The 22599-nt window shown below is 34.4% G+C and overlaps 1 protein-coding gene and 1 pseudogene across 1 annotated transcript; both read right to left on the minus strand.

The window, feature by feature from the left end:
* Positions 1–452: 452 nt before the first annotated feature.
* Positions 453–22555, minus strand: LOC125812261 (putative disease resistance RPP13-like protein 1). The gene is made up of 3 exons (XM_049491779.1): positions 22504–22555; positions 20156–21998; positions 453–828 (listed from the first exon to the last, which is right to left on the minus strand). The coding sequence occupies exons 1-3, from the start codon at positions 22553–22555 to the stop codon at positions 453–455; spliced, it is 2271 nt and encodes a 756-aa protein (XP_049347736.1).
* On the minus strand, positions 3544–7339 carry LOC125812147 (putative disease resistance RPP13-like protein 1; annotated as a pseudogene).
* Positions 22556–22599: the final 44 nt, after the last annotated feature.

Raw genomic sequence — 22599 nt, forward strand, 5'->3', positions numbered from 1 at the left:
CAGTAATGGCAAACTTGACAAGTCTTGTGCCTACAAACATTGGACTTTTCACTGATTACACAGTCCACAACTGAAACTCTTTTGGTGGAATATGCTAATTAGCTGAGTTGCCTGAATGTAAACCAGCCCTCAATATTACCATGTGAATCAACAACATACACTGTCAACATCAATGGCATCAGTTAAGTATTTGTTAAATCAAGATAGGATACTTAGGATTCACCTCAATGCATCTTCAAACATCACCATCCGTTTTTCCTCATAAATTAACATTATATATATAACATGGTCGGATCATATGACCCATCAGTTTCATGTGCTCTTATCAGAATCATATTACGAAAAAAAGTACCTGAAAAAACATTAACACAAATCTTTGAAGATTTGGCTCAATTTATATTACAATTCAGTTTCGTTTCACCGAGAGCATTTTGAGTTTTGATCTTTAATCGTCATGTCCATAGGGCCTCCCACTCCGGCATCTCTCCAAATTCAAGTTTCTCAAGAGAGTTAAATGGCTTTGTGGAGGACGAACTACCATAGAACTCTTCAGTCACCTTTGTTATTTGATGCATCCCTCTAATGGTAAGGAATTTTAAACAAGGAAGCTGTCCTAGCGCTGGCAAGGAATCACAGTCTTTGCCGTTGCTAAGAGACAAGTTTATTAGCTTATGAAATGAATGATCACCAAGCCAATTTGGAAATTTTGTCCCTCTATATCCAGTGATTTCGACTTCTTTTATGTTTGTATTTGGTTGTAGCTCATCAAGTATGTCTCTTTCAGTTTGTGAATTGTCAGCAAAACTTCCGCTCCACTCCAAAGATAACCTTTCAACATGTTTCTTTTCCCTCATGTTTGCCTTCAGAGATTCCCTTCTATCTACCACATGTTGCAACTCTAGAATTGATAGAGATCCATACAAGTTATGCAGTTCACCCAAATCTTCCATTCTCGAACCACTACGACCACTTAGAAGAAACTTGGCTCCCACTAGAACATCGAGACTTTTCAACTTGCTTAGATGTAGCAGTGTCTCCAAACGACCTTCGCTAATGTCAAGGTGACGCAAGTTGATCAATTTTTCCATATGCAGAGGTAGCTCCATAAGAAAAATACAATGTGACAACAGAAGTGTCTCTAAGTTGTACAGTACACAAATAGAATCTGGCAACTTTTTTATAAATGTCCAAGAAAGGTCCAAAAATCTTAGGTGCTTTAATTTGATAAACAAGCCATTTGGCAACTCATCATTCTGATAATGAGACAGTGATAGTGCCCTTATGGATATTAATCTTGGAAATATGTCATGCAGCATTCTCTTGTTAAGATGGCATGGACGCCGCTGGATATTGATGGAAAGCAATGTCCTCAATTGCTCCAATTTGTTGAGGGTTTTCAGTTTACCGAAATCACGATCACCCATTGAATACGACAAATGTCGAGTTCGTTCCAACATATGAGATGCGTTGATGTCTTCCAACCTCATACACAAATTTGAAGTTGCAACTTGGGCCAAATCGTTGACAAGGTCATGCATTAAGAATATCCCCCAATTCCATTATATATGTATATGGACGTATCTAGACATATCTGGATGCACCAAAATCTGGTAAAATACGTAATATTACAAACTTTAGTGTTTTGGTATATATATATATATATATATATATATATATATAAAATTGCATTATGGAAGGTGAATGATGTCTATCGTATATTCATAATTTCCCAACAACTCGTTATCTAGATAGTATACATAAACTTTCTACGTATTAAAATATTTAATATGAATTAGTTTTAAAAGAAATAGTATGTGGTTTAGATAGTTTAATTCTTTGTAGGTACAATACAACTAGTTTCAAGTATAATTTGTTTTCTTCAGCAACATAAAAGAAGTTGGAGAAAAATCACTTCTTGCCTATTTCTTTTATAAAAAATAACCGTCAAATAAGATCAACGTCAAATGTTATTATGGTGTGTAACAATAACAATCATTCGCTATAGCAGCCAAAAATATGTCCGTCATTATAAAGAGGTCCAACTTTATCTTTCGTAATTACACTTATAATCTCAATCCTCAACATTCTTAAGGACAAAATAGCAATATTTGCTGCTTCACCTTAACTAAGATCTTATGCATAACTTGAAATAACATCATACATACAAAATAAAATTCCATCTGATGCTTCAAACTCGCGCACAACCGAGTAATATTGAGGATGGCAGTATTACCAAACTCGTGGATGACACCATCTGGACATATCAACTTGACCTTGTAACACTGCTGGTCTAAATGCAGGTTCAGCATTTCCAGCGTAGTCATTCTTTGAACCAGAGAAGCACATTTTAGACATACTGCTGGAAAGGAAATCTCGCGGTAAACATGTTTACCTGTTAAAGGCACAAAATGATACAATGGGAATTTGAGCAATTACAGTTTCTCAATTTCGAAGTGCAGCTGGAGCAGTGAAAAACCATCAGAGTTTCATACAAGAAAAACTCCTTCTCAGACTGATGAAAGAAAAGAGAAGGTACCTTTCTTCACCTACACTCTGCGGACAGATCACTGTTGAGCTGATATTTGTCTATGCAATAAAGAATTTCAGCACAACTGACTAAAGAAGCTGGAATAGCTTATAACATGTTACCAAAAACCTGACAAAGAAAGAAAAAAGATGGTTAGGTTTAGATCAGATAATAAAGTCTAAACCACCTCTTCCTTCCTCAACCCATGGGAAAAAGAAGCAATACATTTCTTTGATAAGTTAGAAGAAAACCTAGATGTAGTCCATTCAAGTGAACGTTTTTAAGCCGGTGAACTTGGTAGAGCAATTGAATGTTAATCAAGGTTGAACTGCACAATACAAGCCAAGCTAATAGAAAAAAAAAGAAGGAGATATGAAAAGAAGACTCAGAGCAAATTTAAAGATTACAATAGTTGCAACATATCACCTTTTTGTCATCTAAAATTAGAATGAAAATGCTTCACTCCACACAGTGGCAATAGATGATCCACACTGTTCAACACTACTATTAGAGCTATGCATTTATGAGTGAACATGTGCATTACTTTGTGTCTTATATACATCTGAATTCTATTAGAGCTATGCATTTATGAGTGAACATGTGCATTACTTTGTGTCTTATATACCTCTGAATTCTATTAGAGCTATGCATTTATGAGTGAACATGTGCATTACTCTAAACCTCCATTCTCCTTAGTCCTTTGATCAACTAACTCACTGAAAAACGGAAAGAACAAGAATACATGAAGTGCTATCAACTTTCCGAAGCAAATAATTTCAATTCCTACATATACCAGCTTTCATTTTATCACCTTTTTTGCTGTCATCTAAAATTAAATTCATCCCGATCCAAAGATAAATCCTCAGCCTCACAGTGGCAATAGACGCTTTGTGCTGCTCAAGGATTTAACAAAGGAAAAGAATTAACAAGCAAGAAAAGGGAAGTAAACAAAAAATTAAATGAAAAAATAGAGAATTATAACTTACAATTTATCAGAGCACCAATTTTTTTAATCATTACTGGTATTCCCCATCAATATCTATGGTGGGAATATGAGCAATTTTCGGCCAGTACTCCCCCTTGTTAAATTCTAGGATTGGTTTGAGCAATGGGCATCCGGAAATACACAGCACAGAGAGGGAGGAGGGCAACCCCGATTCGGGAAGAGATTGGAGATTAGAGCAATTCCAAATGCACAGCACAGAGAGGGAGGAGGGCAACCCCAATTCGGGAAGAGATTGGAGATTAGGGCACTCCCAAATCTCTAGACGTTGAAGCCACGTGAGGCGCTGAAGACCTTCGATCGGTAGTGAATGGAGATCATGATTGCTAAATAATTTTAGCTCAGAAAGAGAGGAAGGAAGCCCTTCTTCCAACAGTGACTGAATTTGAGGTAACTTTCTAGCATATAGAAACTCAAGAGAGGTGAGGCATTTGAGAAGTTGGCTGCTCAATGTTTTCAGATTGGATATAGCAAGACTTCGAATAGAGCAAGGCAACTCCCATTTTTCACCAGAAAGATTGGTACCATCATGGTAGATGGTTAAATTTCTGAGACAGGGGAGTCTCTGTAAATGCCACTCCTTTCGGCCATTCACCAGTTTCTTGCAATAGTCGATCTGAAGTCGTTGTAAGTTGAAGGGCAATCCTCCTTCAGGAAAGGACTCTATTTCTGGACAATTTCGAATATCCAGTACCTTAAGAGATGGAAGGAGTTCCTGCATATGCTCTGGCAGTGACTTTAGCTTCTTGCAGTTGTAAATATGCAATGATGTCATCTGAGTCCCACATGCCACTGAAAGTATTTCAAGATTCTCACAATCTCTAATACTGAGTGTTTCAGTGGCAATAGGAACCAAAAGCCTATTAAGGTTGTGGCAACTACTTACATTCAAATCGCGTGCTCTTGGGAACAACTCAGGTGAATCACATCCTACTAGAGACAATTCTCCGAGAAACATAGTATTCATTGATGACTCCAATTTCAGTTCCCCGCAACCAGATATTCTTGTTCTCTTCAAGGTACTCGGCAGAATGCTAATTGGTAAGGAGGTAAGAGACTTACAATCAGTAATTACTAATTCAACAATCTGTTTCATTCCTTCAAGTTGAATAGGTGTCTCCAAACTGAGTTCAGGGCATTTTGATATCCTCAAACTTCTCAGAGAAGAAAGATTTTCTGGCAACTTCCCAATCAACTTTGGGCAACCATCAATCAAAAGTTCCTCAAGTACAGGGAACTCTCCCTTCCCCAGTACATGCCACTGCTTCCACTCCGGCATCAGTGCGAATTGAAGCTTCTCAAGAGAATTAAATGGCTTTGTGGAAGACAAACTACCATAGAACTCTTCAGTCACCTCTGTTATTTGACGCATCCCTCTAATGGTAAGGAATTTTAAACAAGGAAGCTGTCCTAGCGCTGGCAAGGAATCACAGTCTTTGCCGTTGCTAAGAGACAAGTTTATTAGCTTATGAAATGAATGATCACCAAGCCAATTTGGAAATTTTGTCCCTCTATATCCAGTGATTTCGACTTCTTTTATGTTTGTATTTGGTTGTAGCTCATCAAGTATCTCTCTTTCAGTTTGTGAATTGTCAGCAAAACTTCCGCTCCACTCCAAAGATAACCTTTCAACATGTTTCTTTTCCCTCATGTTTGCCTTCAGAGATTCCCTTCTATCTACCACATGTTGCAACTCTAGAATTGATAGAGATCCATACAAGTTATGCAGTTCACCCAAATCTTCCATTCTCGAACCACTACGACCACTTAGAAGAAACTTGGCTCCCACTAGAACATCGAGACTTTTCAACTTGCTTAGATGTAGCAGTGTCTCCAAACGACCTTCGCTAATGTCAAGGTGACGCAAGTTGATCAATTTTTCCATATGCAGAGGTAGCTCCTTAAGAAAAATACAATGTGACAACAGAAGTGTCTCTAAGTTGTACAGTACACAAATAGAATCTGGCAACTTTTTTATAAATGTCCAAGAAAGGTCCAAAAATCTTAGGTGGTTTAATTTGATAAACAAGTCATTTGGCAACTCCTTATTCTGATACTGAGACAGTGATAGTGCCCTTAGGGATGTTAGTCTTGGCAATATGTCATGCAGCACCCTCTTGCTTAGATGGGATGAATACCACCGGATATTGATGGTAAGCAATGTCCTCAATTGCTCCAATTTCTTGAGGATTTTCAGTTTACCAAAATCACGATCATCCATTGAATATGACAAGTGTCGAGTTCGTTCCAACATATGAGATGCTTCGATGTCTTCCAACCTGATACACCGATTGGAAGATGCAATTTGGGCCAAATCATTGACAAGGTCATGCATTAAGAATTCCTTCGAAGTCCATTTAGAAGACTTTCGGACCCTTTCAAACAATGATCTCGATCTCAACTCGAGAAAGTATTGGTTAGCTGAATGCAACTGCTGTACAAGACCATTAGCAATCCACAGGTGAATAACTTGTTCTTTGCAAAATAGATAATCTTTCGGATATATTGCACAAAAAGCAAAACACCGCTTCAAATGTGGAGGAAGATCATTGTAGCTCAACATCAAAGCTGGTAAGATTCCATTCGGATGATGTGGCAGCTCCCATATTTCACTTCTTAAAATGTCTGTCCACTCATTCACCTCGAATTTGGAGCGTAAAATTCCAGCAAGTGCCTTTAGAGCTAATGGCAATCCTTTGCATTTATGTGAAATTTGTTTTCCAACCTCTTCAAGTTCTGGATGTTCCTCAGGATCACCTATTTTCTAATGAATGCTTTTTGAATAGATCCCAAGAGACTTCACTAGACAGAGTCCCCACATTGATTGCCCCACTACCCATCATCAAGGCAACACTCTCCTTACGTGTCGTCACAATGATCTTACTTCCTACATCTCCTTGTACAAAAATATTTCTCAAGTCATCCCACTCTTTATAGTCGTCACTCCACACATCATCTAGGACAATAAGAAACTTTTTTCCCTTTAAGCTTTCCTTCAATTTGACTTGAAGTTGATTCAGATTGTTGTCAACCGTTAAACCAATTTCTTGAAGTAACTCCTTTGTTATTCTGAGAATATCATACGGTTCAGACACACAGATCCAAGCTTTCAAACCAAAATGGTTTTTTACCTTCTCATAGTTGTAAACAGCTTTAGCAAGTGTTGTCTTGCCCACGCCCCCCATTCCAACAACAGGAATTACTGTCGGATATTTTCCATTTCCATTCTCAGACAACAAACGGTCAATCAATTCCTCTATTTCATTCTTCCTGCCTAAGATTTCAGACTCAACAGCTACAGAAGTTGAAGATTCCCTTTTTTCTTGTCTACCCGAATCAAGATACTTTGTTAGATCAAGGCGACCAATTTGTTTTCCCAACTCCTCCAATGTTTCAATGGTTTCTTCTAACTTCTCCTTTATGTTAAGAAAAAAATCATCACTCATGCACAGGTTGCAGTCACTTACCTGTTGATTGCTTGTTTCTCCAAGATTTTGATGCTGACTTTCCACCTTTAGTCTCAAAACCTCATAATTGACTTCTTCTATTAAGTTTTCAGCGCCGTCCACAGAATCTTGAAGCTCATTAAGCCACTGGCTCACGTATGGATTTGATGCTTGCTTATTCTCTGCATCACTTAACACAGCCTGAAGGCCAAGCAGAGTAATCCTCAGCTTGTTTAAGAGCCGAACATCACGCTTGTCCCTCTTAAACATCTTCAGCAGATTACCATTTGGAGTAAGCCTATCAAAGAGAACATTCAAAGCTGAAGAGAGAAATGCACCACCAACTGCTAAGCCAATCTCCATTTCTGAAATCTGCAAAGCAAAACAAAGAATCACAAGATGGTTTTCTATTATTACTATTAAGAGATTGAATTTACCTGTTGAATGCTAGAGCAATATGCAAACAATATACTGACTGTCTGCTGATTAATTTGCAATTGTTATACCTACTTTGGAGGATGACTTCTCTCTCTTAAACGCTTTGTTTGGATGATTGTTACGTATTGTTTCATACTACATCGTATTGTATTGTATTGTACTTTATTGTTTTAATGAATACAATGTTTAGATAGATTGTATCGTTCTCCATCGTGCATGTCACAAATCCATAATTTGAATGATAAACCTACAAAAAAGAAGAAGTAGGGCACACGATAAAGCTATTATGAAAGGTATGATAAAAGATGAAATATGATTATTAAATAATAAATAAAGACAAAATGAGAAGAAAATATTAAGATAAGGACGCTATCACACCAAATCAGTCGTTACAAAAATACAAATATAGTTTTTCGATTACAATTGATGTAAAATATCTTCTCATTTGAAAGCGGCAGAGACCCGCTTCTTCATCTTTTTTTTTAAAAAAAAAAATTATTTTAAAAAATCGAACTTCAGGACAAGAAACTGTTTTTTAAATAATTGTTCATAGAATCTGCCGGCCTCTGTGAAGTTGAAATCTAACCACTACATTGTCTTATTTTCAACATTTAAATTTATTTTTAAAAGAAAAAGTCATCATTTCATATAATTCAAATTTCCCATTAGTTTAATTCAACGACCTAACTACTATTCAATCAACTAAATAATTTTAAAATTAACCAGAAACTTCCCACTAATTGTTTTCTCTGCGTTAGTTGTTTTTTCTTGAAATTAATGTTTAATTATTCCTTTTATAGTTTTCTCTTTATTTAATGAAATCAAATAAAGATTGCCCAAGCAGAAAGGGACCCTCTGTTGCTCTAGGAAAATAATTTAAGTGTATATTCGACTTTTCGGAACAAGTTCAAGAGATTCTATGCCGTTTCTCTTTGAAGTATTTTGTTTTCTTCTCTAACATAAGAAGCAAAGAGGAAAATGAATGACTTGCAGATTTCTTTTGTCAAGAACTGCCAAATAAGATCGAAATGTCAAATATTATGGTGTGTAACAATAACAATCATTCGCTATAACAGCCAAAAAACTGTCTGTCATAATAAAGAGGTTCAACTTTGTCTTTTGTAATTACACTTATAATCTCAATCCTGAACATTCTTAAGGACAATATAGCAGTATTTGATGCTTCAAACTCGCATACAACAGAGCAATATCGAGGATGGAAGTATTACCAAACTCATGGACGCACCATCTGCCATCTGGACATACCAACTTGACCTTGTAACACTGCTGGTCTAAATGCAGGTTCAGCATTTCAAGCCAAACGTTTTAGCAGTCATTCTTTGAGTCCGAGGAGCACATTTTAGACATACAGCTGGAAGGAAATCTTGCGGTCAACCTGTTTACACAATTTTGAAGTGCAGCTCGAGCAGTGAACAACAACCATCAGAGTTTCAAACACAAAAATATCCTTTTTTCTGAGAATGAAATGCCTACCATTCTTTCGAGAGATGGAAGGAATTCTAGCATATGTTCTGGTGGCAAACTTCAGCTATTACTGAATGAATCGTGACAAGGAAATGACATTGTATCTTGCCAAATCATTCTCAAAATGGAGCAGAGAAACTGATCAATAGAACCTTGTAATTTGTTGAACTGCTGACAGAAGAGAAAAAAATAGAAACGATCTTAACGTGCTATAGAAGAAACTCCTTCTCAGTCTGATAAAAGAAAGTAATAGTGTCAAATTCCAGCGAAAAGAGAAAGTACCTTTCTTCACCTACACTCTGCTGACTGATCGTAGTTGAGCTGATATTTGCCTAGTCAAAAGTTAACATATGCATTACTCTAAACCCTGTCCTCCTTCCACAACTTAATTGTCCAATCAAGTGAAAACTATTAAGCTGACGAACTTGGTAGAATAATTGAATATTAATACAGCCAAGCATCAAATCTATAGGCTGACTAATCCTTCTACTGCAAGCAATTACTCGGAGCAAATCAAGGTTGAACTGTACAATACACAGAGCTTGTGTCAGCCTCAGCTATAACAAAATCAGGCGTATATTAATTTTCACAAATATCAGTTCTGATAGTTGATAGCACTGGATGATTTCACTGAGAATAGAAAATGACTAGTCCTTTTAATGAATGATGATTGAAATTTGACATGCTGTTTTGTTGCCTAACCTGAAATAAATTTCTGATGCAAATTCCAAGACAAGACAAGATTGAAAAACTCCTACAACGACAATGGATCAACGAGCAAGTCAAGCTTCTGGATTAAAAAAGGAGAATTACAAAAAATACATTATCTGGACAGTAAATTGCAGCAAGCGCGTTAAGACAACGCCATATTTTGAACAGCTTATATGCGTGAGCTAAAAGTAAAAGAACTATTAAGAGATGCCTCTTTCGTAGTTAATTCTAACAAAGTAAACTACAACTACCACTACAATATAAACATCTTGGTAACTGAAACACGTGTAAATCGTTTTTTGTTACCTAACCTTGAATTCATTCCGAGTAGGATACACTTCCTTGCCTTTCACCTAGTTCTGAGGTCCCACTCGAGATTGAGTAATGATAATCTATTGAAGGAAACTTCATGATCTCCAAAGTTATCAGCTTACTGTTTATATCTTCAGTTCAAATCTCTGAATATCCAAGTACTGACAAAAGTTTAGTATATGCTATCAAATGCAATCGCATAAAACTCAAAATCAATGTGATATAACAGGCTTAAATATGGAAGCAGATATTGGAAGTCTTTTAAAGATTAATGCAACTCTTTTAAAGGTTTTGCTACCTGACTGCAGGGGCGGCTCTAAGGCTTGGCCAGTGAGGCCACTGCCTTAGGCCTCAAAAATTTGAAGGCCCCAAATTATTTAAATTATTGTTATTGATTTTATTATTTATTAATATAATTTATATAAATAAAATTGTTATGGTATATTTTTTATTATTATTTGTTTGGGAGTATTTTTTACCAATAAATTCATAAAATTTCATAATCTTTTCACCTCATTATTTGATATCTTTGTTTTAACTTCCAATTTTAAATTTTACCCTTTTTATATAGGAACTAAGTTATATGTGTGATAACATAATGAATTTTTGTTTCAATCTTTTCTTAAACGGCGTGAACACAAAAAACATTCATACACAAGTTTCCTTTCCATTTTAATTTAATATATTATATGAAAATTTTATAATTTATTTTAGATATTCACCAATGAGTGCTACTTAATGGAATGAATTATATCATTTAAAAAGAATTATATCATTTAAATTGATCAGAAACTTGATAAGGAGGTGTATATATTTTTGTTATTACTATCCATACTCAAAACCTTAACCATTAACTTTAATTTAATTTATTATATGAAAGTTTTATAATTTATTTTAGATATTCACCAATGAGTGCTACTTAAAGGAATGAATTATATCATTTAAATTGATCATAAATTTGATAAGAAGGTGTATATATTTTTCTTACTATCCATACTCAAAACCTTAACTATTAAGTTAATGTTCACTACAACAAAAATAACTTTTAGCGACGATAAATAGACACATTAATAAAGAATGCTAAAGTTTTTATCTACATTAGTTAAGTGTCATTAGATTCAATGTCGCTAAAGGCTTTATGGACATATACAAAGAGTGTTAATTGCCGCTAAAAATATATTTAGCGGCAATTGAGCTATTGTCGTTAATTAATTGCCGCTAAAGATCTGTAGTGATTTTTCTTTTTCTTATTTGTGATGATAGCCAAATTAAAATTTCAATTTGAGGTTTGAAGCTTAACATCGATAATCCATCACTTTATTTTTTTTACTCTTCTTCCCTTTTCTTTTTTTTTGTGTGTGAAATTTGTTATTTTTTGTCTTATATGATTAATCTATTGTGTAGAAAATAAATTTTCTTGTTGTTTTATTTAAAAAGATATATACAAGGAAAATGACTAATTTTTGAAAAATCGATTAAACTTATGATTTAAGAGGAATCGAAGTTCCAAAAGAACAGAGTTGCCACTTAATTTTTAGTAAAATCAAGAAAAACTTATAAAATTTTCAAAAGATTTAAATAGATAAAATCAATTGAAAATAAAAGGGTTCGAGTTCAATGTACATTCCGAGAAGGTGTTAGGCCCTCGAAATGCCCACTAACTTGCGATTGACCGGCGATTTGACTAAAAATGACTTTGACTAATTTTTGAAAGTTTAACCAAGTAAAAGGAAACTCATTTTTTATTATTATCATTTATTTTTATTTTTATTATTATGATTATTATCATTTTAATTATCTTAAGGAAAGTAGGACTAAAGGGGGGTTTTTCTAAGGGGAAAATAACTTAAGTGACAAGACAAATAATAAAATTAAAGCTAAGTATAAAACATAAATACTTTAATTTAAATATATATATATATATATATATATATATATATAATAAGTGAAATGACTATCTTGGGGAATTTAATCAAATTAAACCATGAACCAAATAAAAGCGTTAGTCAAATATAAATAAAAAGCTAAGGAAGGAAATATTAAATTCGGGCCTTTGGCCCAAATTCTCAAATCTTGGACATGTCCTATTCTAAATTTTACCCTAAAAATAAGGGACTTTGGCCCATTTTCGTGTCCAAAAACAGCGTATACACTGATTGTATACCGTCGTATATGGGCTGTATACTGGACTGTTTTCTTGTATACCAGCCCATACACTAAATGCATACACTCTATTTCATCTCCCGAACACCTTTCGTTTTTAACCATGTATACGCTGTCCTTTGACCTGTATATCATGTGTACTGCTGTATACAAGTGTATACTACTGTATACAACCCCTTTTCGAGCTTTCCCAGACTGTTATTTCGCTTCCGAGACCTGTACGCTAGCTTCCTGTTCACCGCAAAGATGAGGATGACTTGAAAGACTCAAAGATATGCAAAGGTGGAGTCTGAATAGACTCGAGTTGGTGTCATATGTAACAAAAGAAAGGGAGAAAATTAGTAGAATAACCCGAAAATAAAAGAAGAAACCATTGAGCACCATTTACAACAAAATATTGAACTTAACTTAAATGATCCTTAACTAACCAACTGGGATAGGAAATTACAAATATGATCAATTTGATAAGCTAGAGACAAGTGAAAACAAATCACATAACTCCTTAAGGACTCATAAATGACCAGCTATTAAGAGAAGATAATCACACTTAAGGATTTCATTAAATTTATTTATATGCTACAGGGAATAATATGCTACTGCATAACTCACGGCATTTTAGATTATAACACATCACACTTACTCGAATGCTAAGCAGATAGCACAACTTATATTGTTTAAAGCAGATAGTAGAACAACAGCGAAAAAATAAAAATAAAATCAAGAGCCAACAAAATTATGAATTCAAATAAATTTAAACCGAAATCTTTAACAGACACCTATGAGATACACAAACAACGAATAATAAATCAAGATTAGTACTGGTAGCTTTTCAATCCGGCTAAAATAGCAACGGAAATTGGGTTTGAAACCAAATATACACAATAAACAAGCAAACGGGCATGGGCAAAAAGGCAATGTTCATCTGTAAAAAAAATAAAATCAAACCAACAGAATTCACAATAGTGTATGATGATGAATTATTTTTGAAAGAATTAAACATTGAAAGCATCTTAAAATCCATTACTACATAAGAAGAGAAATACCATTAAATTAAATACATAAGCAAAGCCATGTATAAATCAAGATTTGGATAGAATATCACCTTTTTGAGAGCAGCGAACTGAGACAAACGGGAAGAGCACAACTCCCACCACAATTAATGAGCTTAACTTCGCCGGAAACGAAATCAATATGAACAATAATTTTCAACTGTATCTTCTAGTTCTCAAAATTTAGGGGAGAGCCTTTTAATTTCTCAAGCGAAAATCGAAAATCACTTATGATGAACAGTTTGTATATTTTCCAATGGTAAAAAAAATCCCCCTTAACGTTAAAGGAAGAGGAGTATATATAGGAGGAGAAAAGGACTGATTTTGGGGGGAGATCGAGAGGAATTTTCGGATGAACTTTTTATTTGAATTTCGAAACTCCTCTGGATAAGGCTGCCAGCTCCAATCCGGTACAATTCGTCAACGGAAATAAAAGGGGAGACGTCCGATTTGAGGAGCAAGGATGAAGGAGGTGTAAGATTTTGACACCTAAGAATTCTCCAACGTTCTTCGTACGAACGATAAGAAGGGCGAGGGAGAGGGACGCATTTCGGGTCGATTTTCTGGGCTACTGGACGCGATTCACAGCTTGAAAGGGTTATACCTTAGAGTTTGAGAAATAGTCAAATTGAGTTAAGTTAACAAATTCGGCTAATAATTAAATATGACAAATTAATATAATTAGTTAATGAACTTCTTAATCTTAACGAAATAAAATAATTAACTTAAAAATTAATTAATTCAAAAAATATTAACTACAATTTAAACTAAGCTAATTTAATTAAATACTTACCAAAATTAAAATCTTTTTGAGATGATTTTCGAAATATTTATTAAGTATACTAATTATATACAAAATTACATAAAACATATATATTACTTAAAAATTATAAAAATGATAAAATCAATTAAAGTAACTTGAATTTTATTTTTTTTTGAATTTTATAAAGTCAATTATTTCAAATCGTTTGGAATTTAAGAAGTTTGAAAATTAATTTATATCGGGGAGGATCAAAATTGGGTGTCAACACTTGTTAGTGTATAAATTTTATAAAATAAATTTAATGGCCTCTTAATATGATTTTGCCTTAGGCCACGAGATCTGTTCAACCGCCCCTGTTTTAAACAAACAACTTATTCTTAGATAAAAACTAATCTCAGCATAACTTGTATTCAAATCAAACCAACCCTTGGGGTATAAAGTTAGCACATTAGCAGTTTTAGTATGTTATATGTATGTGTTTTTGCATGAATTACTTTATCCACAATTAAGCTTTATTTTAGCCATTAATTGCTAGAGTAATAAACACAAGCAGTGGCGGACCCCGGATTTTCGTTCAGGGGGTTCGGAAAATAAAAGTATAAACGTGTAAATAAGCCAACGAAATAAAATTTCAAGAAAGTAGTAGTATATAATTTTAGTGGTAGACCCTTGAATTTTTTTGGGTTTAAAACCACACTTTTAGCATATTTTATAAAATAATTTTTTTTAAAAAAGGGTGAAAAACGGAACTGAAATTTAAAAAAAAAAAAAAAACTGAAACTAATAGAGAGAAAAATAAAACGATAATAAAGGGATTTGAACCCTTGATATGGAGCTTAATTTCAAGGAGACTTGTCACTGGACTATCAATTTCTCTTTGTCAATGAGAGAGTTCAAAATATATATATCCACATAAATACCAAAAATTTACCTTATATATACCGTGTAATTTTTTGCCGATGGGTTTGGGTGAACCCCCTGGAACCCATGTGGGTCCACCCCTGAACACAAGTATGATATATGAAAGATGTTTTAGCAGAAATTATCAATGTCTACTTATATTTTAACTCAGTACAATTATTAAGTAAATATTGAACAAAATAAATATGTAGAACTTATATACATCAGTTCTCTCCAACCAAGTGCTCTATTGTGTTATTGAAGGGAAAAGGACTATAGCTAGGGCCACATAATCAAGACACAACACAAGTTGTGCCAAAAGTAATTAATTATTGTGTTATTGAAGTGGAAAGGACTATAGCTAGGGCCAAATAAGACACAGCACAAGTTGTGCCAAAAGTAAATGATATGTTCAATTCTTTTATATTTTTTAACCCCTCCCTACCAGGAGCTTCTATCTTTTATATATCATCATATCATATCATCATCATATCATCATATATTATTATAAGTAGGAAGAGTTTAACCCAAAAATTGATTTACCGTTTTAACCCTACAGTTTTCATAAATATTAATTTATTATAAATTAGCTCATAATAAATATTAATTTATAATAAATTAGCTGATAATACCTAATTTAATTCTCCAGAAACCAAACGTTGCCTCAGCCTCATCGTTCAACGTAACAGAAACGTAGAGTTTCTGCTCAAACTCCTCGATCAGTGCGACAGACCTTTTTCGACGCTCAGGTTCAGCTGATCAAAAGCCTTTACAGATACTTCAGGCATCTATATAAATGTCTCCAACAAGTTGTTATTGCCAATTAGCTGTTACTCTTTTCTGTGCCTCAATCAAATACAACATTGTCAGGTAAAAAAAATTTCTCCTCATATTGTTGTTTAATCAATAAGTATGGTCAGTAAAGTAAAATTTCTATCTTTTACTTCTTGATTCTGCTTGAAAGCATGCATTTTAAGTCGTTAGCAATTTTTTTTCTTTGTGATCCGCATGTCTGGGATCTGTATCAAGTACGAAAGTTGTTAGCAATGTTGTGCCTAATGGTTCTCTTTCATATGCAGCTTCTAACAGCAGTTTATTGGAAACTTTTGCATGAATCTGATCCTGCAGCGGTTCAGGTAGTCCTAAAAACTCCATTATGATTTTAATGCAGGAACTCTTTTTTTTTGTTCCAGAAGGACCTTGTCATTTGTTTATCTTCCTCCCATTTTTACTGATTGAATATAAGTTTTATGTGTTGAAATAGTTGACATTGTGAGTGTTCTAATAAAAGAAATTTGATTGCAATTTTGCTCTATGATAAGTTGAATATCTACCCTAAATCCCACTTGTGGAACTACACTACGTATGTTGTTGTTGATTGGTTAGATATGTAGATGATCCATCATTTAATCCCACTTGTGGAATATTTTCCTTTTATGATGAGTTGAACGATCATTTTATCTGAGTTGTTGTTTAGCCATCTGGATCCTCTTCTCCCATTTTAATTGTCCTTGAGAGTATTTTCCAGATTTGCCAGTGTGTCCTTTTCTGTAGTTAGCTAATCATTGCCTTCAAGAATCGCCATGAAAAAATATAACTTTACTCCTCTTTTACTACTGAACGAGTAGTTGCAGTGCTTCACAAGCTCCTTAGTTTGACTATGGAAAAGAGGTTGACATCTGCTCAAATAGATGCATTTCATTCCGAGTTACAGTTACCAGCTAGACTTTTGCTTTGCTTAATCAAACAACATAGTATATTCTGCATCACTAATAAAGGTGTCAGGAGTACCGTGATACTTAAAGAACAGTTACCAGCTAGACTTTTGCTTTGCTTAATCAAACAACATGGTGTATTCTACATCACTAATAAAGGTGTCAGGAGTACCGTGATACTTAAAGAGGCTTATGATGGGTCTAATTTGATCTGTAAATGCCCTATGTTATTATTTAAAGACAAGTTTATATCACTTACAGTAGGAAATGATATTGATTCATGTATCAGTGCTCCGACTTAGTTTATTTAATGAAAACAGTGGTTTGACATTGTAGTTTGTTCTTTTTACCCTGTTTCTCAAGGGTGTTGATCAGTATTGTTGCAGTGTTGTTCTTGTCAAGAAGGATATTTTGTGGCTTAATGTCGCAATGAATGATCTGGTTGTCGCACTCTTCATGAAAGTATAACAGACCTCTGGCAATGTCAAGTTCTGTGTCATTTCTTAGCTTATAGCTTGGTCTTTGTCCATCGCAAAAGATCAAATTTGACAGCCCCATTTTTCAATAATTCATAAACAACAAGCCTGTTGCTTTTTTCATTGCAGAAGCCTAACAAATGAACTAGATTTTTCTAATGTGTTAGGCCTATCACCCTTACTTCTGCCAAAAATTCTTTATCATCACCTTGTTCAATTCCATTCCTAATTTCTTCACAGCAACTTCAACTTCTTCATCCTCTAACTTGAGAATTCCGCTATAAACACCACCAGAAGCTCCTTGGCCTAATTTATTCTTGATACAGCTGGTGGCTTCGTGCAGCTGCTGGATTGAAAATGCCCTTAAATACATTGCAATTGCCTTTCTTTTTGGAGGGGTTTTGGCATCTCTGTAATTCTTCATAAAAGTGTGCTAATATATAGCAATTGCTGCAAAAAATTGAGTTCTGAGTCAAAGTCTGGACGAGTGTGCTGAAAATCTTTATCATTTTTAATAAAGTATGTTGACAAAGGCACTTGGTGATTTCTTCCTAATTGGCCAAAGTTTCGGTCGATAGAGTTACCTGGTGCACACACTCATAACAACACTGCTTTACAAATGTCTATCGAGAGAATGAGACAACTTAGCATGGCTCACAGGTGCAACGCACGTGTCCATGACTAGTCTCAAATACATGCGAATCCACTTAAATACAAATATTCAATTACACCTAATTTTGATCTCATTTATATCGAGATGAGATAAGTTTCAAAAACACACCTAAACTATATCTCTTTTTTGAGTTTCATACCTAAACTACTAGAGAGTGTGAGTTTCATACGTAAATTATCACTTGTTAGTTTGAGAAACACATCTCTCTCTTTTATACCACTCTCACCATGGTGAGTGTAATACACTCTCTCTTTTATTTTAAAAATTGTCACATCACACTCCACATGGACAAAATATTTCACTTTGACAAAAATTAAATAAATTATTAGTATTAGTTAAAATTAAAGATTAAAATTATTATCCAAAAAAAATAATATTTTATTTGTAAAATAAAAAAGTAATATAAATATTTTTTTTTACTTCATCCCCCTTCCAATTCTAATTTAGATATTATTTTATTTTCTTAAAAATAATTCTATTCACTAGTCACATAACCCTCTGCTTCCAATTTCTTTTCTCATTTTGTGTGTATATATATATATATATATATATCAAAAATATTTGTTACTTGCCGCCGCAAGACTTTTTTAAAATAATTTTTCTATTTATGTTATATACGGTACACAAGTAAAAAAAAATCCTAGAAATATATGTACATATATAACACAAAACAAAAAAAATGTAAAATAAATAAATAAATTAGAAGTGGAGGGTTAAATAGGATGGGTAGATTTTTTTTTAAAAATAAAAATAATATAATTTTTTTGGGGGAATGAGTGAGTGGTTTTGTTCTAAAAAAAAAAGGACGGGGATTGTGGGGGTGGGGGGGGGGGGGTACGGGAGGAGGTGGTGGAATGGGGTAAGATAAATAATTTAATTTAAAATTTTATATATATATATTTATTATTTATTTATTTTTTATTTTTTTGGGGGATAGTAATACTTTAATTTTTTTATTAATATTAATAATTTATTTTTTTATTATTTGTCAAGGTGGAATATTTTATCTATGTGGAATGCCATGTGTTGAGGTTTTTTCAAATAAAAGAGAGAGTGCATTACACACACCTCATAGGTGTGTTTCTCAAACTAAAAAGTGATAATTTAGGTATGAAACTCACACTCTCAATAGTTTAAGTATGAAACTCAAAAAAATGGAATAGTTTAGGTGTGTTTTTGACACTTATCTCTATCGAGATACATGTATTTGAATGTATCTAAACATATCGGAATGCCCTAAAATCTAGTAAAATACGTAATATTACAAATTAGAGTATATCTTAGTGATTAGCTCCTAAATTAGTGAGATTTATGGAAAAAAAATTGCAGTATGAAAGGTGAATGATGTCTATCGTGTATTCATAATTTCCCAACAACTCGTTATCTAGATAGTATACATAAACTTTCTACATATTAAAATATTTAATTTTAATTAGTTTTAAAAGAAATACTATGTGGTTTAAATAGTTTAATTCTTTGTAGGTACAATACAACTAGGTTCAAGTATAATTTGTTTTCTTTAGTAAAACATAAGAAGTTTGTGTCTTGTATACCTCTGAATTCTATTAGAGCTATGCATTTACGAGTGAGCATGTTCATTACTCTAAACCTCTATTCTCCTACAGCCTTGATCAACTAACTCACTGAAAAACGGAAAGAACAAGAATACATGAAATGCTATCAACTGTCCGAAGTAAATAATTTCCATTCCTACATATACCAGCTTCCGTTTTATCACCTTTTTTGCTGTCATCTAAAATTAAATTCATCCTGATCCAAAGATGATTCCTCAGCTTCACAGTGGCAATAGACGCTTTGTGCTGCTCAAGGATTTAACAAAGGAAAAGAATTACAAGCAAGAAAAGGGAAGTAAACAAAAAAATAAAGAATTTTAACTTACAATTAATCAGAGCACCCTTTTTTGTAATCATTACTGGTATTCCCCATCAATATATATGGTGGGAATATGAGCAATTTTTGGCCAGTAATCCCCCTTGTCAAATTGTAGGAGTGGTTTGAGCAATGGGCATTTGGAAATATATAGATTAGAGATGGAAGGGGGCATCCCTGATTCGGGAAGAGGTTGGAGATTAGAGCAATTCCAAATGCACAGCTCAGAGAGGGAGGAGGGAAACCCCGATTCGGGAAGAAATTGGAGATTAGGGCAATCCTCAATCTCTAGACGTCGAAGCCACGTGAGACGCTGAAGACCTTCGGTCGGTAGTGAATTATTTGATGCATCCCTCTAATGGTAAGGAATTTTAAACAAGGAAGCTGTCCTAGTGCTGGCAAGGAATCACAGTCCTTGCAGTAGCTAAGAGACATTTCTATTAGCTTATGAAATGAATGATCAGCTAGCCAATTTGGAAATTTTGTCCCTCTATATCCGATGATTTGGACTTCTTTTATGTTTGTATTTGGTTGTAGCTCATCAAGTATCTCTCTTTCAGTTTGTGAATTGTCAGCATTACTTCCACTCCACTCCAAAGATAACCTTTCAACATGTTTCTTTTCCCTCATGTTTGCCTTCAGAGATTCCCTTCTATCAACCACATTTTGCAACTCTAGAATTGATAGAGATCCATACAAATTATGTACTTCACCCAAATCTTCCATTCTAAAACCACCGCGACCACTTAGAATAAAATTGGCTCCCACTAGCACATCGAGACTTTTCAACTTGCTTAGATGTAGTGGTGTCCTCAAATGAGCTTTGCTAATGTCAAGGTGCCGCAAGTTGATCAATTTTTCCATATGCAGAGGTAGCTCCTTAAGATAACTACAATGTGACAAGAGAAGTGTCTCTAAGTTGTACAGTACACAAATTGAATCTGGCAACTTTTTTATGAATGTCCCAGAGAGGTCCAAAAACCTTAGGTGCTTTAACTTGATAAACAAGTCATTTGGCAACTCCCTATTCAGATAATGAGACAGTGATAGTGCCCTTAGGGATGTTAGTCTTGGAAATATGTCATGCAGAACCCTCTTACTTTGAGGGAATGAATACTGCTGGATATTGAGGGGAAGCAATGTCCTCAGCTGCTCCAAATTGTACAAGGGTTTCAACTTTTCTAAGTTACCTTTTTCCATTGAATAGGATATGTGCCTACTTTGTTCCAACATATGAGATGCTTCGATCTCTTCCAACCTAATACACAGATTGGAAGATGCAATTTTGGCCAAATCATTGACAAGGTCATGCATTAAGAACTCCCCCAAATTCCATTCAGAAGACTCTCGGACCTTTTCAAACAATGATCTCGATCTCAACTCGAGAAAGTAATGGTTAGCTGAATGCAACTGTTGTACAAGACCATTAGCAATCCACAGGTGAATAACTTGTTCTTTGCAAAATAGATAATCTTTCGGATATATTGCACAAAAAGCAAAACACCGCTTCAATTGTGGACGAAGATCATTGTAGCTCAACATCAACGCTGGTAAGATTCCATTCGCACAACTTTGCAGCTCCCATATTTCACTTCTTAAAATGTCTCTCCACTCATCCACCTCTGATTTGGAGCGTAAAATACCAGCAAGTACCTTTAGAGCTAAAGGCAATCCTTTGCACTTGTGTGCAATTTGTATTCCAACCTCTTCAAGTTCTGGATGTTCCTCAGGATCCCTATTTTCAAATGAATGTCGCTTGAATAGATCCCAAGAGACTTCACTAGACAGAGTCCCCACGTTGATTGCCCCACAACCCATCATCAAGGCAACACTCTCCTTACGTGTCGTCACAATGATCTTACTTCCTACATCTCCTTGTACAAAAAGATTTCTCAAGTCATCCCACTCTTTATAGTTTTCATTCCACACATCATCTAGGACGATAAGAAATGTTTTTCCCTTTAAGCCTTCCTTCAATTTGACTTGAAGTTGATTCAGATTGTTATCAACCGTTAAACCAATTTCTTGAAGTAACTCCTTTGTTATTCTGAGAATATCATATGGTTCAGACACACAAACCCAAGATTTCAAATCAAAATGTTTTTTCACATTCTCATCATTGTAAACAACTTTAGCAAGTGTTGTCTTGCCCACGCCCCCCATTCCAACAACAGGAACTACAGTCAGATTCTTTCCATCCTCAGACAACAAACGATCAATCAATCCCTCTATTTCTTTCTGCCTACCTAAGATATCAGATTCATCAACAACAGAAGTTGAAGATTCCCTTGTTTCTTGTTTACCCGAATCAAGATACTTGGTTAGATCAAGGCGACCGATTTGCTTTTCCAACTCCTCCAATGTTTCAATGGTGTTTTCCAATTTCTTTATGTTAATAAAAAATGACTTCTTGCCTATTTGTTTTGTCAATAACGGCCAAATAATATCTGAACGTCAAATGTTATTATGGTGTGTAACAATAACAATCATTCACTATAGCAGCCAAAAATATGTCCGTCACTATAAAGAGGTCCAACTTTGTCTTTCGTAATTACACTTATAATCTCAATCCTCAACATTCTTGAGGAAAAAATAGCAATATTTGCTTCTGCACCTTAACTAAGATCATATGCATAACTTGAAATAACATCACTTACTATATATACATACAAAATAAAATTCCATCTGATGCTTCAAACACTCGCACAACAGAGCAATCTAGAGAATGGAAATATTACCAAAATCGAGCACAACACCATCTGGACATATCAACTTGACCTTGTAACACTTCTGGTCTAAATGCAGGTTCAGCATTTCAAGCCAAACATTTTAACTTGTCATTCATTGAGCCAGAGGAGAACATTTTAGACATACAGGTGGAAGGAAATCTCGCGGTAAACATGTTTACCTGTTAAAGACACAAAATGATACAATGGGAATTTGAGCAATTACAGTTTCTCAATTCTGGAAAGGACTCATTTTCTGAGAATGAAATGCCTACCATTCTTTCGAGAGATGGAAGGAATGCATGCATTGGTTCTGGTGGCA

Source organism: Solanum verrucosum, unplaced genomic scaffold (genome assembly GCF_900185275.1).
Source record: "Solanum verrucosum unplaced genomic scaffold, falcon-dt-bn FXZP01000115.1, whole genome shotgun sequence".
In the NCBI taxonomy this organism is placed as follows: domain Eukaryota; kingdom Viridiplantae; phylum Streptophyta; class Magnoliopsida; order Solanales; family Solanaceae; genus Solanum; species Solanum verrucosum.

Excerpts from the sequence above, each read along its gene's own strand:
- LOC125812261 (XM_049491779.1), bottom strand. The coding sequence starts at position 22,555 with ATGGTAGGCATTTCATTCTCAGAAAATGAGTCCTTTCCAGAATTGAGA. Across the intron at positions 21,999-22,503 it reads CTTTCCAGAATTGAGAAACT|ATATTATTTGGCCGTTATTG; the intron begins GTAATTGCTCAA and ends TTTGACGTTCAG. Across the intron at positions 829-20,155 it reads GAAAAGAAACATGTTGAAAG|GTTATCTTTGGAGTGGAGCG; the intron begins GTTATCTTTGGA and ends ACATGTTGAAAG.